Here is an 18,213-nt window from a genome sequence, read left to right as displayed (position 1 = left end):
TGCCTGCCAGCTGGGGATCACCCTCACTGGCAGCTGCATTCTGCTCGGCCAATGTGCATCGATTGTGCTCTGCTTGAATCCCAAATATTTTTCTCCAGGGTTGAAAGCTCTTTGTGAGCATAATCTGCAAGTCCAAACAGAAGAAAAATCTCTGTTTGGTCTGAAGCTCAGAACTTGGCGTGGCTTGCAGGGGAAGATGCCAAGTACGCGAGGGCTGCTTGCTCTCCTTGCAACAGTCACGACTGCTCCTCAGCTCTGCTAAGCCACATCTGGCTGTCATCTCTGCACATCTGTATCCTGTGATTTACACAGTTTTCTCCCAGTGCTTTATGTGGTTTTGCACTGTGGAAAGAACAAAAGCACATCTTTCTGCCCCTCTGAGAGCCAGCTCCATGGGAGCCTTCCAAGGGCCTCTCTCCAGAGCCTCCGTGGCCCTCCACGGAGACAGCTCTGTGTGGCAGCACGTGTGGCAGACAGTGGCAGAGGTGCCACAAAGCAAACCCTGTAATGCTCATCAGCATGCTAGTCACTCATGTCTGGTCTTAAGCAGGTTTTTTTTTTGGTGCAGAAGACTCCTGTAGAAGGTAACTATAGAGTTTCTTCCAGAAGAGAAACGTCCACCATGGTTCCCTTCCTTCTGTTTCTTCCAGAGCCGCTCAAAGCCTGCTCCATCCATCCACCAGAAGAGGGAATTCTCCTGTCTTCTGCTCCCCAGGAATGCACATGCCTCAGGAGCTAGTAGTCACTACACTAGTAAGGCATTCGCTAATTTACCTCGTAATTCTGAGTGGGAAATTTGTTCCTGATCTTCCTGGATAGTCCCAGTCTCCATTCTCAAGACAGTGAGCTCTCACCTGGTATTTACAAGCAGCCCTGCAAAGGGACCAGAGGAGGCATATGATGGAGGCACGAGTAATGATTTTGTAGTGACTCTCAGGGTCACATTTTCAAGAGGTTATAGACTTCAAAGGGACATTTAAATTTAAAGGGAGTACTTTGGGAGCACTGTCACACTGCTCTGTGGTGTCAGCAATGGGGGCTTTTCCCCCCAAGCCCCTCTCACTCCGCAGTGGTTTGATTGCTTTCCCATGGCATCAGTTGGTGACAGACAGGATCTCTTTCCTCAGCTGGAGTGATTTGCTGTAGTATTTGACAGCGCTGCAGGTTTCAGTGTTGTTTACCGTGGGATAAAACCTGCCCTGCCAGGGGGAAGGGAGTGTATCCTACCCGGAAAAAAAAAAAAAACACAAACCAAAACAAAACCCTTCTTCCATGGTTATATCCTAGGTCAGTTCTCAGCTCCGTTTACTGTCTGGGTGGGAGCTGGCTCTGCCTACCCCGGGCCAACAGAGACACCAGCCTTGTTAAAGTTGTGTGTAGGAGCATAAGCAGTAAATGTGTAAGAGTAGAGTTGGAAACTAACATCCTGGTTAAGTTCAGAACTGGCAGAAACCCTTTCAGGAGAGGGTGGGTGCATGTAATTTGTTGCTGCCCCAGACTGAGACTGTCTTTATTGAGAAAGGTTGGTAACTGACCAAAACTACTGACAGTGACGTTTACTTTCATTTCAGTCTGTGTCGAGCGTGCCATGGCAGCTCTTGGGGAACAGTCAGACTTTAGGAACAGATATTCGTTCTGCTGTCCCATTCATCTCAGCTGAAGGTGGCTCTCCAGCCAAAAAGGTCGATCCCTCATGAAACTCCAGGGCCCCTCCTGGATAATGGTGTGTCTCCACAAGCGTGTGCCCTTCAGGGGCAGCTGTTCCCTCGTGTGTGCACAGCGCTCCGGGTTCAGCACAGCCTCCAGGCGTCTGTGTCAATGTTCCAGCAGCAATTACGACATTACAAGAAAGGGGGGAAGAAAGGTTCTGGCTGGCCCAGGTTTCTCGAGCACAGCAGCCCCAGCAGAGGAGGGCTGGAGCGGCTGTGCGTGGGCTGTCGGGCGCCCGAGCAGCTGGCACAGCTCTCCACAGGTGTTTGAGCCGGGGCGCCAGGGTGCCCAGCAAAGTGATGGGAAGCAAGAGGGCTCGCACAGCACCGGGATGAAGAGCAGGTGGGTGCTCACCCGGCAAAAAGTTCAGGGCAGAGTGTGAGAAAGGGAGAAAAATCCCCAGCCACCCGCAACAAGAAACCTCCCGGCTGTCTGAAAGGCGCAGGGATGGCAGCGAGGGCTGCCTCCCGCCGTGCCCGGGATCACTGCTGAGGGTTCAGTGGCGCGCTGGGGCTTTCCTGTGTCCCACACCGCACGGGCGGTACAGGCCGTAGCCCAGGCGGCGATGCCGAGGGGTCCCGAGCGCCCGAGCGGTGGCGGGAGGTGCGACGGCTGCGATGGAGCGACGCCGAGCGAAGGCGATGCCCAGCCAGCGCCCTCCCCGCCCGGGCACCTGCAGGCAGCTGCCAGCGGCCACCGTGCCGCCGCCGTGCCCGCTCCGTGCGCCGGCCGAGGAGGGGCCCGGCCCCGCCGGCCCCGCCGCCGCCGTGCGGCCCCCGCCCCGTCCCGCCCGCGGTGGGCGGGCGGAGGCGGCGCTGCGGCGCCCGGCGGGGCTCGGCGCGGCGCGGGGAGCGGTCGGAGCGCAGCGGAGCGGCCGCGATGGGCGCCCCGGGCACGGCGGCGGAGCGGCGGCGGCGGCGGCGGCGGGGGCAGCTGCTGAGGGGGCAGCGCTGCGCGCTGGGCGCGCTCTGCGCCCTGGCCCTGCTGCTGGCCGGCTGCGCGGCCCGGCGCGGCGGTGAGTGCGGGGCCGCGGCGGGGGGCTGCGGCCGGCACAGCCGAGCCCGGCTGCGGAGGGCGGCGCCGCGGGGGCCGGGGCGGCCGGGGCTCCCTGACGGGCTCCGCGCCGGGGCCCTCCCGGGCCGGGGCGTTGCGCGGCGGAGGCGGCCGCGGGAGCGGCGCGAAACTTGGCGGAGCTCGGCGTGCGGCGGGGCGGAGCGGGGCCCGCCCGCACCGGGGGTCCCGGCGGGCAGCGGGTGCCCGGAGCCCTCCTGTGGAGCCCCCGGGGGTCCGGGGGTGCCCTGCCCGCCGCGCTTCGGCTGCGCGGGGGGCGGTCGGAAGCGGTTCGCGTTGTTGGTTTGCGGAGCCGTGAATGTAAGCGGCATTGAGGCAAGGCTTATTTGTCTTTGAGGAAAGAAGAGCGAACGCCTCCGTGACTCGAATTTGCTTTTTAAATAAACAGACGTGTCTGAAGGGTTTCACGGTGTCCAGCATGGTGTGAGGAATGCTCTGATGTTCAGAGAAGAGCACAAACACCAGCTACGGCTTGAACGCAGTGTTTCTTGTGGAGTGTAACGATGTTGGGATGCGTTTTTAAGATTCGGGACTTTTATGCCCTCAATTTAATCGAATTGTCTCTCTTTTTTTTTTTTTTTTTTACATGTCTTCTTAAACTTACGCTTTTTCTTACAAACGTGGTGATTGCTTCCAAGAAGTAAGGCCAGGAAAAACATGAGCATCTTGTAAGTAAACAGGAGTTTATGTATGTACGGAGGTGTATTCGATTCTGCCAGCACAGAAGATGCAGATGTGTGACACCAATATCCATCCTTCCTTTACCTAAACTTCAAAGGCTGCCGGTGAGAAGGGCTGTGGTGCTGGGGCCACACCTGTGCTCTCTTCCCCCTCCCTGTCAGCGGGAAGATGAAGAGTGCACTCCTCTCTCTTAAGTGCAGTGCTCCTTCCCATGCTGTGTTTTGGGGTCCCTGCCTGTGCAGAAGGAGCTCCATCTGCTGTAAAGGCTGGTGCCACAGGTGCTTTTTGTGCTCTGTGTCAGGGCTCTGGCTTCTTTGCTTCAGTTTGGGAGCCTGTCTCATGTCATCAGAGTTTGCTCAAAGTTAATCCGAGAGGTGAGGCATTGGCCACACAGAGCCAGGAGTGGCAGGGAGAAGAATCTTGTCACAGGGGGAAATTCTCCACGGCGCTTCACCGGCCCAAAGTGAGCGAGCTCTTGGGGAGCCTTGGATACAGCCCGATGCTCTCCAGCATTTGTGTTGTGCTCAGGAGGTGGAAAGGTGGATTTCTGTGTAGTTGTTTCAGTGTTTTCCCCACATAAAATCAGCACTTAGGATCCACAGTATAAACTTTTGACTAGACTGTGGTGCTTTTGTGTGGACTGGCATCTCTCTCTCTCCACTGCCCTGGCAGGAGGCTCTGGGGTGGTTTTTGCTGTGTGCTGTTTGGAGTGCACGTGGCATATGCCACTCTCAACATCCTTGATGCCAGAGGGACTGATGGCAGCGGGAGGTTGGGCACAGGCATCCCCAGGGTGCTGCAGTGACTGGTCCTCCTGGAGAGCCTTGGTGTCGAGGTGTGATCCAGCTCAGAAACCTAGGCTTGAATCACCTCTTTGCATGATGCATGCTCATTTTCTGTGCTGCAGTTTTTCTTCATCTGTCCCCTTCCCCTCAGGCACCGTTTCAGCCATGGCCTGGATCTGGAGGAGCCAGGCTTTTGGGATCACTGCAGGCCTGTGTGTGCGTGCGTGTAAAGGGTGTTGGGTGCCAGAGCTTCCTTGTGAGGTGTGTGGCTGGCATGTCTCCACAGGAAACAGACAAGAGGCAGGTAACCACAGCAGTCTAGTTGATAAACCATCTGGAGCAAGCAACTCTAGGGGACAGGGCACGAGCTCTGAGATTCTGCTCAGGTGGCTCCCGCTGCTTTTCTGAGGGCCTTAATCAAAGCTCTCCATGTCTTGTTTGGCTGGGTCTTGAAAATAAGGTTTCTTTGTGAAGTGAGTTTGAGATCTCCTGATGCTAAATGATGTGTAATAACAAAGTGTTAAAACATTATCATGTTCTGTGAGGCTCATTCCAATGATCTCTCTATTCCACACGGATCAAGCTTTTGGAAATAGATACGGTGCTAAGAAGAAATCCAAGTTCACACTGTGTGTCTGGGCAGTGATCATGCAGCTGGGGTGCCCCTTTCTTGCTGCTGGCAGTGCAAGTCTGTGGTTATGCTCTGGCGTTGAGGAGGTCACACTGGTAACCGAGAGGTGTAACTGAGACCAAGCACAGCCCTGCAGACCCCAGATCTAGCTGCCAGCCTCTGGCTGCCTGTGCAGAAAGGGTCACACAAAATGTGAAGTTGGGTTTACTTTTTTCCTCCCCCTTCTTTATCCCCCCATCAGTCTGACTCGAATTCTCTATTCTTAAGAAAGGGAGGAGCGGAGACTTCACTAGATGAGGCTGTCTTCTAAATTGTAATGATTCAGGTTTTTCAAGGGAGGCTTCTGAGTCAGGCCTTTTACCAGTTTGCTGTCGCGGGCAGCAGAAATAGCAGGGGCATCAGTCAGTGGGGTTTTTCTCTTCTTCTTTGTGTCTGTGTCTTTGGCAGGATGGTGAGGAAAAGCTGGGTCTGATTCTGCAGCCCTTACTCATGGGGATGGGCACATCCAAGCACATGGAGTGTGCCTGCATGATTCAAGTGTGGAAGATTCGGGTTTCTTTTAAGTCTTGTTTTAACTTGATGGGAGTGAAGTGTTCAGCATGGTGGAGCAGGGCCCTGCCAGATGCTTTTTGACTGGCTCTGAGACTTACCCTAAAAACTCAGCTCAGGTTGTTTTCACAGGACTGGTGTTTGCCCGATCCTTGTGGGCTGTGGTGTGTTGAAAGCATCCATGTCGTGAAAACACGCTCTTAGAAAGCCTCTGAGCAATTCTGGGTGGTGTGATGAGAGATGGGGAGCAAAGATCCGGGGCACGTCCGCCTTCCACCCCTGTGCTGGTTGGAGGAGCTCGCAAGGCTGGAATGAGCCACGTAGGCTGTTTGCTCCTGACCACTTTGTCACAGGCCCTGCCTCAAAGGGCTTTTCCTTACAGATCTCCTTACTGCCAAAATAACTCAGAAGAACCTTGGTGGGACAGATCCCGGTCCTCTAGCTGAGAGTTAAAGTGAAAACTCCCTGATTGGAGTGTTTTGGTTTGTGCGAACCAAGAAACCCAAACTGAACTTTAGAGGTCACGCAATGAAAGCACAAGAGCAGTTGTTTTCCTCACTTCTTCAGCGGAGCGTAATCCTAGCTTCAGCCTGAGTAATCCTAGCCCAGATGTATTGCTGTAATCGTTGGACCCCTGGATATGGGAATTTACCCTCACAAACTCGGGAGAGGCATCAGGCCAGAGCGTGGTATGTGACCTCTTTGGCAGGGAGCGTGTTTGGCCTTGCAGGAAATGACTTGTTCATTTATTTAGTACTTGTTCAAGGTCCTGCACCCACAGCTGACTGAGACTGAGCCCTTGTGTCGAGCAACTCGGAGAGCAGCAGGGATGGGACATGTGGTGCTGCTTGCAGGGCGAGGGGACATGATCAGAGCCGTGCTTGGCTGGCAGCATCAGCTTCAGGTGCCGGCAGAGCAGGGCTTGCACACCTGGCTGTGGCTGAAGAACTGCCTTCAGAACTCCCCTATCTCAGGGTCTGTGTGCAGTGCACTTCACTGAAGTGTTGTGGGAGTGCCAGGCCTCATGCCAGGCTGGCTGGCACGCCAAGGCTGAGGTGGACTCTGGCACAGCACCTGGAACTGCAGGGTCATGGTGATGTGGGATGCTCGGAGCGTGGGATGCTCAGGAGCTCTGGCTCCAGCAGGATGTGAGGGCAGAGGGCTGCTGGCTGCCCCAGCTGCTCAACAGCAGAGAGAACACCAGGCTGGCAGAGGGTGGGTTGCAGAAGGACTCAGCAGCTGATGTTCCTTTGGTGCCTGTCGAGGTGAGGTAGGCTTCTGCTGCATGCCTGCCAGTGCTGATGGAGCTGTGCGGGCTCAGTCCTGCCCTGTCCATGGCTTTTGGCTGCTCCTGCCCTCATTGGTGCCTCCTGCTTGGGCTCTGGCATGGTGGTGGCCCTTAGCTGAGCCTTTCCAGCAGGCTAACCCAGCAGAAAACTAGCCCAGGATAAATAAAGGAGGTTTCTTGCCAGATCAGCACACTGAGATGACTTGGTGAGGGGCATTAACAGAGAGCCCTTGGGTGGTAGCTGTGGTCAGAACAGAGCTCATGAGGAGGTGGGCATGCTTGGTTGGTTCTGTCCCAGCCCTTTCCCAGTGCTTCCTTCCTGCTGCTAATCTTCAGTAGTCCATAATTAGAACAGGCAGGCTGGTCCCACTGTCCATTTTTGGTCAGAGATGCTCAAAAGACTTGGCTGAACCTGTAATATATTCATGTGGCAGGTATTTGTGCCTACTTCCTCTTTGGGAGGATGTAGACATTAAAAAAAGTCTGTGCTGATGTGGGACAGGGTGATTTAGGAGCTCAGCATCCAGCCCTGCAGTTGGAAAACTCCCCTCACCCTGGACCTGACCTGCTTCTAGGTGTTAGCCTGTCCCAGGGTACTTCACTCCGTTTTGTCTCTGTTCTTTAAATTAAAGGCAACTCTCTGGTAGCTAGGAAGATCATTAGGATTTTTTTCTGGTTTCTGTTCCTTTGGAGTGGTTTTGAGTTACCCCTTCTGGACTTCCTGTTGACGAGCATAGAAAATTTAGTTTTCATAAATCCTTCCCTAATAATAAAGCTGAAGAAAACAGCCAGGTTTCGTGAAACCTGAGCCTGAAAATTTCAGAATTTTGTGGTTTGGAATGGAAACCACATGAGGTTTGCAGAAGTGCAGGGTCTGAGGGATACACCTTAGGATCCAGTGCAGCAGCTTGGTGATGGGAGCTGTACTGTGCTGTGCTCTCTCCCAACTCCTTTCCCAGCCCCACAGCCAGGCAGTTGAGCTACAGCAGCGCATTTTAAAAAACAAATTTAGAGAGTTTAAAGTTTTTACTCTTTTTCTAGCCTTGTCTTCCTTGCCCTTCTCTAGAGCAGTCTTTAGGCTTGAGGCTTTGGAGAGCACTGGGGATGCTGGAAAGCTTTGTTCTGCTCTGGGTTTTATCAGCAGGAGCCAAGTCAGGCCGATGCCAAAAGCCACTGGTAACCTCATCCTAATTTTTTTCCGCTGCTGTGGCTTTCTGGGCAGGAGTGGTCAGGCATGCCCAGGTGTGGGCATCGTGTTCCAGCTCCTTCCATGGTAATCATCCCTTCCTGCAGACATGCTCTGAGGAGAGCAGGGCTGCACGGTGAGTCAATCCCTGTGGCTGCTCCGCATTGCTCACAGCATCAAAGGGAAAGCCTGTGGAAACAAGGTGGTAAGTGTGTGTAATTTGCAGCTCGTGAATGGGTTCTTGGCTGACCCTACAGGGATGCAGGTGTTCTGTGTCTGCTCCCTGTGGGATCCCTGCTGGGCTGTCAGACTCCTGCAGCCCTGAGCAGCCTGTCCTTGTTACTTACTGCCAAGGGCGTCTGGATGGGGAGTTTGCAGTGAGATGGAGATCCCTCAGGGTCAGTTCCCTCTGTCTTGTCTCATGGCAAGGCTCACATTCCCTTTCCTTGCATCACCTCCCGCAGGAGGTCAGGTCTCCACAGCAGCCAGCAAAGCAATGTTCAGGTGAGACTGAGGCCCGATTTTGTCAGCTTGGGATCTATAGCAGTGGAGCTGCAGGGACAGTGAGATGGCCGTGGGATGAGCCTGCTGTGCCCAGGAATTTGGGAGGATGTTGAGGCCTCCATCACTGATTTAGGAGACAGCTAAATCAGAGGACCAGCTGTACCTGTGTGAGACAGGTGCAGTCCCTGTGCCCATACTGTTGCATGGCTGGATTTCAGCTTCATGCTCAGATTTAAAAATAAAGTGGGTACAGTCTCTAGATGCTAAGCTTTTCTTCAGAAGCAGGCTGAGAAGACTCTGGAAAGAACAGGATTTCTCAGTGTGCTTGATTGTTGGAGGGAAAAGAAGGGAAGGGAGTGGGACAGGATGTTGCATCCAGCAGAAAGGGCTGGACCCCAGGCCAGATTAAAGACAGAAGCTTGAGGTGAACTGCAGATGTTTAAGCTGGGTTTTTCTTGCTGTCTTTCTTTTTGGTTTGTTTGTTTGTGGGCTTTTGTTTTGTTTTTCTCTTTAAGCTTGATGTTTTGTTTTTGTGGGGTGGGGTTGGTTTTGTTTTTTTTTTTTTTTTTTGTGTTCCTGGGACTAGGAGCATTGTACCAAGGACTCCAGGGAAAGGTCCTGGGCCTTGTTCTTCTGGAAGGGAGGCATTGAAGAGGAGTCCAGATGTGGTGTCCAGGGAGAAAGCCGTGTGAGACAGTACTTGCTGGGACTTTATTTGCCTTTTATGGGCTCTTTTGGCTAACATGGAATGTCATCTGCCTATAAGCCTTGTCTGTGGGAAGCAGATGGTCCCCAGGTCCTTGCTGGGACCTGGGAATGGCCTGGAGGAGAGGGGAGCAGGGTGTGTCTCCAGCTGTGTCTCGTGCCTCACACTGTCCTCTTGCTCAGCTCGGCAAGGCCGTGGCACGGGGTCCTGTGTCGGTGGATGTGACTGTGTGTTGGCAGGGGGAAATACCTTCTTTTAGTAAGCAAAAAACCCTCTTGGGCACAAAGGAGAGTCATATGGGGTTTGGAGGCGTGAATTTGGTTGTTTTGGGACATTCCTGTGCTGAGCTGCTGGCCAAGCAGCCGTGTAAAGTGGCTGGGATGCACAGCCTGGCCTGACCTCGCTGCTTCTCCGACTGTGTGTGCAGAGCTCAGCTCAGGGCTGGGTTTGTGTCCACGGGCAGTGGGGATCAGGGCTTGACTTTGCAGTGTGTCAAGTGCTGGGGTCCAGTTCTGCTGGTTACCCCAGCCCTTCCTCACTCTGGCCATTCCTCAGCCCCCAGTCCTGCCAGGGGAAATGGGAGCAAGCGTGTCCGCACACTGCGAGGGAGGGAAACTGAGGCACGGGAGAATTTATGGGGTTCTCCAGGCTCGGGAGGGACAGGTACCCAGATGGAGCTCTGGTCCCCAAGTGTTCTGCCCTGTCCCTGTGGATTAGCCCTGGGAAGTGTGCCTGTCCCTGTGGTGGCTGAGGGCCTGCAGAGCACAGCAGCAGGCATCACCTAGCCAGTGGGAACTGCAAACAGATTTTAATGGTTCGATTGGGAAAGAGCTTGCTGAAGTCCAGGAAAAGAATCTTTCTGATATGCAAGCCAAAAACATGCTAACTGAGCTACAAACAACTGAAGGGTCTGCTGTTAAAATCATCCTTATTCAGGGATAGACTCAACTGGTTTTTTTTCCCTAAGATGGCCAGAACATCCTGTAACATAAAGCAGGAGGAGAAGCGAGCCTTACATGGACATTCCTTTTTCCTCTGACGAGACCTACCCTCCAATTCTCAGCGCACCTCTACTTGGTAGTTGATTTCTATGTTGTTGAGGGGATGGGGACAGAAAGAAACTCTTGTTAAATGAGTGATGCCTGTGCTGAGACAGTGCAGCAATTCACTGCCGGGGGAACTGGTCCCAGCCATACACAGCTCGCTTGTTTGGCAGTTCCCATCAGCTGTGCTCCCAGCAAGGTGCTGCTGGCTCTGTGCTCCAGCTGGGACAGCAGTGGGACAGCCTCTCCATGGCAGGAGAGGCAGGCAGCGCTTAAAAACACCCTCAAGTTAGTTAACTTTGCTGCTGGCTGTTGACAGAGTAAAACAAATTGAGTTTCGTGTTCTTTGGATTTGTTCTCGCACTAAATCAGAGGAGGCAGCAAATCAAGCTTGTTCAGAAGTTGTCCAGGAAAGTAACTGAGTAATGTAAAAGCCTCTTGAATGAAGAAATGATCTAAAGGGAGGTTGCAGGCATGCCTGTCTCCATAGCAGAAGCATCTTTGTGGCCTCCTCTGGACTTGCTCCCACAGGTCCATCCATCCTTCTGGTGTTGGTGGTCCCCGAGCTGAATTCCAGGTGGGGCCTCACTAGAGCACAGCAGTATTTTTAAAACTTTGATCATAAGGCTATTTTTAAAAAAATCCCGAAAACCCAAACCAGGCTTTCTGTTTCATTGTATGAAAACCATGTACTATCCAAGGGAAGCATGAGTTCTCTCCTTCCCCCCCTCTCGGTGCCCCTTGGGTGTGGGGGTGGCAGAGCTGCTCGGGACAGGGAGGCTGAGGACCCGGGGCTCTGGGGCTGGCATCTCAAATTGTTTAAATTGGCTGTGGTGGCACAGTGCCAGCTGACACCAGCTGAGAATCTGGACAGAACAACTTGTCCAAGGTCACCTCACGGGCTAAGAGCAGAGTGGTGGATTAAATCTGGGTCTGCAGTGTCTCACTTCAGGGTAAATAAAGAATGAAGAGCTTCTTGGAGGGTCTGCCTGTCTTAGAGCCTTATAAAGAAAGGACAGCCTCAAACACTTGATTCTGGTATGATGTGGAGTGCTATCCTTGTGTTCCAGGACCTCTGGTTAAAAACAAAAAGATTTTTTTTTCTCCTCTATAGTGTTATTTATTTCCTTGAAACATTTTGTAGCATTCCAGGCTGGCTGCATTTCTCAGAGGAGGGCAGGGCTGCTGCTGGGGACTGGTACCTGCTGCCTTTGTGCCTGTCTTTTCCAGCAGGGAGGGAACATTCCCAGGTGGAAGAAGTAAGAGTTCAGGTACCGGTTTGGACAGGGATTGCATCCATGTTATCTGCTTTTAGGGACCTTTCAGGGATCTGCTAAGGAGCCTCTTCAAACTCCAGCCAAGCCTTAGAGAGATCTCCCTTGAAAGGCTTCAGCAGCTTTGTGCTCCTGGGCCCTTCTGATAAGGACCAGTGCAAAATCTGCTGAAGCCAAGGATAGTTTTTGATAGTTCTCTGTATTGATCTCTGGTGATTTATGAGGAGCTTCCTGGATGTGTCCAGAGAGCCTTTTCCTTTTCCTTTTCCTTTTCCTTTTCCTTTTCCTTTTCCTTTTCCTTTTCCTTTTCCTTTTCCTTTTCCTTTTCCTTTTCCTTTTCCTTTTCCTTTTCCTTTTCCTTTTCCTTTTCCTTTTCCTTTTCCTTCTTCCCCTTCCTCCTCTCCTCTCCTCTCCTCTCCTCTCCTCTCCTCTCCTCTCCTCTCCTCTCCTCTCCTCTCCTCTCCTCTCCTCTCCTCTCCTCTCCTCTCCTCTCCTCTCCTCTCCTCTCCTCTCCTCTCCTCTCCTCTCCCCTTTTTCCTCTCCCCTTTTTCCTTTCCCTTCTCCCCTCTCTCCCCTTTCCCTTTTCCTTTTCTTATTTCATCTCCCCTTTTCCTTTCCGCCATTCCCAGGCTGCTTGGCCACGTTGCTCTCTTCCCTGACTACCAGATTTATTTCTAGATATGTTTGCTTACTCCTAATAAATATAAGAAAGAGATTTCCTGAGGCTTATATATATATTTGTCTGTAATTAAGGTAGGATTAATTGCTTAAAATTGTGTATAAGGGCCCGTTATGAGATCAGCAGATAGAAGCATGGGATAAAATGCATAATGAATACATTATCTTATAAATAATGGACACAGCCAGTGTACTGGCATCCCCGAAAGGTAATAGCTCTTTCAATATTTAATGGAGTGGCTACCTGAGGGAAAACACTCTCTGTCACTAAAGTAATTTTCAGCTAGGCTTGGGGACACACAGATGGGTCTGAAGGGAGGGCAGGAACCCCTGTGCAGTGGGGGGCACTGTTTGTGGGGACAGAGGGCTCTGGAGCCAGGCTTTCCACGAGGATGCTCAGTGGGGTGGGTGCTCCCTCCTGCTCTCAGAGCCCCTTTGCCTGTGCCTGACTTGTAGCAGCTCCAGACCAGATCCGTTTGCTGGCCAGTGGCGGGGAACAGGACCACAGGCACCCTGCAACTTCTGGAGCACCTTGCTCTCCCGTCTTAATTCCAGCTGTTAATTCCTGGGAGCCAAGTTGCATTGGTGTCAGGAACTCAGTTTTCCTGGGGAGGAAGGCACAGCATCACTTACAGGCCAGCAGCTGCCCTTCAGCATGTCCTTAGCACTGACAAGAACCATCTCAGGGGTTTTCTGAGCAGATGCAGGGAAAGGGGAATTACCCTGGTGCCAGGCCTGGGTTCACACCTCTGTCCCCAGCTGCTTGTTTCACAATTCCCACCTCCTCCACGTTCCTGTCCCTGGGTTCACACCTCCGTCCCCAGCTGCTTGTTTCACAATTCCCAGCTCCTCCACGCTCCTGTCCCACCGTATTTTATCCCTGTCCTTTCACTCTGTCCCCTGCAGCTCTGCACTGCCTGGGAGGGCGGGCTGTGAGTGAATTTTCCTGAGTGTCACCCCATGTTAGGAGTGCTTTTAGGCAGCAAATCCAGATGTGGTACCAAACAGTGGGGTTAAATACCAGAGCCACTTTCTTGTCTGGGGCTGAGACTTGTCTCTGTTCCCCAAGTGCCTTTCCAGCTCTGTGGAAGAAGTAAATAACAGCAATTAAACAAATACCAATTACAGATTCATGTGGTGGTGGTGCAGGGAAACACAAGGGGAAAGGAGATGTAAGGCAAAAGGACAGGAGAAATAGTATTTTTATCCCTCATGCTTGTTTACTTTTATGCAAGATCCAGTTTTTTCATCATCTTTTGTGGAGAAAAGCGTGAAAAAAAAATCTCTCTTTTGTGATGTTTCCCCTACCATCAGATATACCAGAGTGGGAGCCAGGGCTTATGAGAGTCTTTTTTTCTTTTCCTTTCTTTCCTTGGAGGGGTGGCTTGTTTTTAGTACCCCTTCCACTAAACCATGTTGCTCCGAGCCCTGTCCAGCCTGGCCTTGGACACCGTCAGAAATTGTTCAAGTAAAGCTACAAGGCTGTCACTTTTCAGTTTAACTGGGATAAAGTAATGGTTTCCCCCATTTTTTTATTTAGGGTTTTTGTTTTTTGTGTTGGTTTGTTTTTTTTTTTTTTTTGGTGGAAGAGCTGCTATGTTTCTTTTCCCAGCACATTTTTATGGTATTTTCGGACTAAATTTAATTCTGCGGAATTCTATTTAGCTAGAAGTGTAAAAGAGAGCAAACCAAAATGAAATCTTTTATTCCACTAAAACATTTCATCTGACCCAAAACCGTCTTTCCTCCCACTGTGCCAGCTGAAAATTAGGAGAGAAATACATAAATGTGGGGGAAGGAGCAGGGACTGTTCAGCTCCTGAACACAAACGCCAGGTATTCACCCCTGTCACAGGGGCTTGAAATACAGTTTGTTTTTTTTCACTGCTTTTAAAAAGATAAATGCCTTCTCCAGAGAGTTAGCTCTTTCTGTAACACGTTACCCAATCCTTCCCAGAAACAAGGGTCTGGCTGGTAACTGTGAGGCTCTCGAGTGCTGCTTTTCCAGCCTTGTAAGGTCATGACTGCCAGGTTCAAGCAGCCACAGGATCTTGGAATGGTATAAAAAGTAGCTCTGTCAGTGATGGAAAGTCAGCTGGAGATTAATTCATTGCTGCTCTTTTTTTTTTTTTCCTCGCTGTCTGCCATGAAGAAGGGAAAGGGTGATGGATGGTTTTGATAGGGATGACCCAGATGTGCAGCCACCTGTAGCACAGCCTTGCTACTGTGACTCCTGCCTTCTGTGAGCAGGGTTTTCTAGTGGAATGTGGGAAAGGGAGAGAGCAGGGGGTCTGGATGTGCTTTAGGATTCCCTGGCATCCCTCACAGGGAGCAGGGATGAGGGCGAGACGCGTGGGAAGGAGTTTGGTCAGGGAGAGGAGCTGCCTCAGGGATGTGTTGGAAAGGGGAATCTGCTCTCCATCTCCCTTTTCTGCCTCTGAAAATTTCCTTTATTGGGGAAAATTTCCTTTATTTCCTTGTTTATTTGGGGCTGGGGGAAAGCGCTGGCGCCTGCAGCAGGGTAATGTGAAGGATGCTGCATCACCTACTCTACTTCACACTACTGCAGTGTTCCTCTATGACAGCCATAAGAGCAGGAGGATGCAAAAGCAGTTTTCTGGCTGGTGTTAGGAGGCTGTCCCATGCTTGGGACAGAAGGCAGAAGGAATGGGCAGCAGCTCTGCCAGGGGAAATGTGCCGTGCCAGCGAGCTCTGGAAATCACGCCGGGCAATCCAGGGCTGTGATGGTGTCAGCAGTGCCCAGACTTTGCACTGTGCCAGGTGAAATGCTAATGAGATGAGAGTGGCAGCAGGGAGTGAGATATCCCTGAGAAACCAGAGCAGGGAATCGGGCTCACGGTAGCCAGTGCTGCTGTACGGAGCAGCGGGAAGGTGCTGCCTTGAGAATTATCTGAATTTGGGCAGGGTCACAGAAGTATGTCTGTGGTGAAGCTGGGGAATTTGTAGAAGCGTGAAAACGTTGTCAGGAGAAGTAAAGTTCTGTTTACTTTAGAGAGGAGCTGTGTCACACGGGGCTGTGATAGGGGGAAGTAAAAAGTGGTATTTTTTACCAGGTGCAGAACTGTTCCTTTTGCTCTTAGGTGTAGCTCAAGAAGAACAGAATGGTCAATTTCATGGTCAAGCTGATACAAATACTAAACAAAACAGAAGTTTCTGCACAAACTGGTAATGAACAATCTTGGAAGCTTGGAATAGTCACATACCCGGTAACAGTTTTTGGCACAACGTAGCAGGGAACACGAGACAGAATTTTATCTTCACTTAACTAAGCTTAACCCAGCACTCTTTGGGATGTAGGAGCCAAGGAGTTCTTGGGGAGTCTGTTCATCTCTTGCAGGGATACTTTTGCATCCCCTGGGCTTTGCTGAGGCAGTGCAGGCACTTCACCTGGAGCTCGATGAGCCATGGGTGCATTTCTGCTGAGCGCTGCCTGTCCTTGAAGTTGCTTTGCTCTCAGGGTGGAGCAGAGGCAGGCCGCAGCAGCATGCGTGTGGAAATTTCACTTCCAGAGGTTGGGCAGCTTTTCAGAGTTAAAATAAACCAAAAGTCACATTTTGCTGTTGCCATGAGAACTGCGGAGCTGTTGTTGGACCTTCGGAGTGTGCTCTGCCCTCCCGACTCCAGCTGGGCTTTGTTGAGAGCAGGGCTGGGCTGGGAGGGGCAGAAGCTTTGTGGGACCCTCAGCGGGCTCTGTGCTCCTTAGGAGGGAGTTGGGGAGCCTCCCTGGAGTTGTGTGGGAGCTGAAGGTTTTGTGGGGGCTGTGGGTTTTTCTCTGCTGGTGGTCACATAGAAAATATGTGCGAGGGTGTGTGGTGAGGGGCTGTCGGTGCAGGGATCCTGCCCTGCTTGGCTCTGGCCTCTGTGCCTCACTCTTGTGGTACAGGTATTATCAGCAGTGTGCTTTCCCTGCCCTTCTGCCCCTTTCCATGTAGGTCAGGATCCATGGAAATACAGCTTTGAAACCAGGTGTAAGGAGCAGGCTGCTTGTCAAAGCCAGGTGTAGGATTTCTGGGGCTTTTGTTTGGAATCCAAACGCATGTTTGGGATTTTTTTTCTCCTGAGGGTGCTATGTTTATGGTCCTCGCTGCTGATGATTTTGGAAGAAAAGCATCTCCCAAATCAGCCTAGGCAAAGGGCTAATCCATTTATGATGGGATCACAAGCTCAGATCCTGTGGTGGCTGGCTGCAGTAGGTCTGATGGTGCAGGGGCTGATTGGACATGTCCCTGAGGGTCTGGTGCCAGCAGCCACAGGGACACTGCCATGGGAGGGCAGCTGTGGAGCAGGTATCAGCTGTGTGCTGATCTTCCAGCAGGGTTCATCTCTTCTGTCCTGAGGCCACCACACCACTGCTCTCCACCTCTGCGCTGGCTTATGCGGAAGCTCGTGCTTGTTCCAGCTTTTTTTCTTCCTCCGAAATATTTCCCTGTTGTATTAACTGCAGGAACGATTCAGGGAGACAGAGATAATTCAGCTGGTTGTGAAACCAACCCTCCAAAACCCAAAGCTGCCACCATGAAAACAATAGATAAAAGGGACAGACGAGAGAGGAGGAAGGGCAAGCATATTTCGGAAAAGCTGTGCTGTTTTTGGCTCTGGCCAGCAGTTTGCATAGAAAGTAGTTTATTGTCAGCAAGAGCTGTGGATACCTGCCAGCTCTCCTGTGCAGCAGTGCTTTGTGCCAGAGAAAGGCCCTGCCTGTCAGCTCTTCCCTGTTCCAGCCCCTTGCCCATCAGATCTTCCCTGCTCCAGCCCCTGCCCGTCAGCTCTTCCCTGCTCCATACTCTGCCCATCAGCTCTTCCCTGCTCCATCCTCTGCCCGTCAGCTCTTCCCTGCTCCAGCCCCTTGCCCATCAGCTCTTCCCTGCTCCAGCCCCTTGCCCATCAGCTCTTCCCTGCTCCATCCTCTGCCCATCAGCTCTTCCCTGCTCCAGCCCCTTGCCCATCAGCTCTTCCCTGCTCCAGCCCCTTGCCCGTCAGCTCTTCCCTGCTCCAGCCCCTTGCCCGTCAGCTCTTCCCTGCTCCAGCCCCTTGCCCGTCAGCTCTTCCCTGCTCCAGCCCCTGCCTGTCAGCTCTTCCCTGCTCCAGCCTCTGCCCATCAGCTCTTCCCTGCTCCAGCCCCTGCCCGTCAGCTCTTCCCTGCTCCATCCTCTGCCCATCAGCTCTTCCCTGCTCCAGCTGGCTGCTCATGAGCACCTTCCATCTTTGCTGCCTTTCTTCATCTCAGCATTGTTGAGCCAAACCCTCCACTGCAGTGGATGAGTTTCTTCTCCTCTTCCAGCTCTGGATTTGGGTGCTCTTGCCTCCTTTGGTTGCTTGGACCTCCCTGTCCCGTGGGACCCCCATCACCACACCAGCCTGCTTTGTACCCTGTAGGAGCTGGCTGTCTGCTCTGAGCTCTTGCTGCTGTTCCATCTCGTTGGGGTTCCTGTGCCTTGCTTGCTGCTGAAAATAAATGTGCCTATGAGGTCAGAGTGCAATTGGGAAACGTGGGGATGTTGTTCAGCATTTTAAGGTGGTGTTCTTCGTGCTGGGAAGTGCAGCCAGGATGAGTTTGGCTGTGTTTCTGCAGCACTGAAAGTTGTAAACTCCAGCCAGAGCCATCTGGAATAGCATAAGGAGCTCCTGAGTTCCCACGTGGAGATCTGGGTCACACACAGAGCCTTTCCAGGAGTTCTGAGCAGACTGATCAGTTCTTTTTTTCCACTCCACCTCATTTTCCATGCTCCTAAGTGGAACAGGTGAGCAGTGTTGCTGGAGAGGCTGTGCCCAGCAGGCTGCCACCCCAGCCTAGCAGGGACAGGAACTCCCAGCAAGCCCACACTCGTGTACTCCCTGTCTTATGGAAAGAGACTCCTCGAAATGCACCGTCTGCATTGTCTTAGTTCTGTTATGAAATGCAGAGCAGGCACAAGACAGGGAAAAGTGACTCATATGCTTATTGTCCATGGGAATATCTCTGGGAGGAAGTGCAAGTAAAGCTCTCCAGAACCTGGGTTCTGAGTGTGTGATGTAAAACTGGTGCTGTGTAATTGGAGTTGTGGAAAATACCTTGTTGCGACGTTCAGTGCTTGGAAAAGTAATTCT

At 52.2% G+C, this 18,213-nt stretch overlaps 1 protein-coding gene across 2 annotated transcripts in view; it reads left to right on the top strand.

Moving 5' to 3' along the window:
- The first annotated feature begins 2,587 nt into the window (after positions 1-2,587).
- SLC24A3 (solute carrier family 24 member 3) overlaps positions 2,588-18,213 on the top strand; it is a 112,925-nt gene continuing 97,299 nt past the window's right edge. For both annotated transcript variants that reach the window (XM_038133170.1, XM_038133171.1), the window contains exon 1: positions 2,588-2,725. In XM_038133170.1, coding sequence (XP_037989098.1) covers positions 2,590-2,725 — 136 coding nt within the window. In that variant the 5' untranslated portion in view covers positions 2,588-2,589. The remainder of the gene's footprint in view (positions 2,726-18,213) is intronic.

The sequence above is a fragment of the Motacilla alba genome, chromosome 3 (assembly GCF_015832195.1).
Source record: "Motacilla alba alba isolate MOTALB_02 chromosome 3, Motacilla_alba_V1.0_pri, whole genome shotgun sequence".
Lineage (NCBI taxonomy): Eukaryota > Metazoa > Chordata > Aves > Passeriformes > Motacillidae > Motacilla > Motacilla alba.
This window is presented reverse-complemented; position numbering and strand designations above follow the sequence as displayed.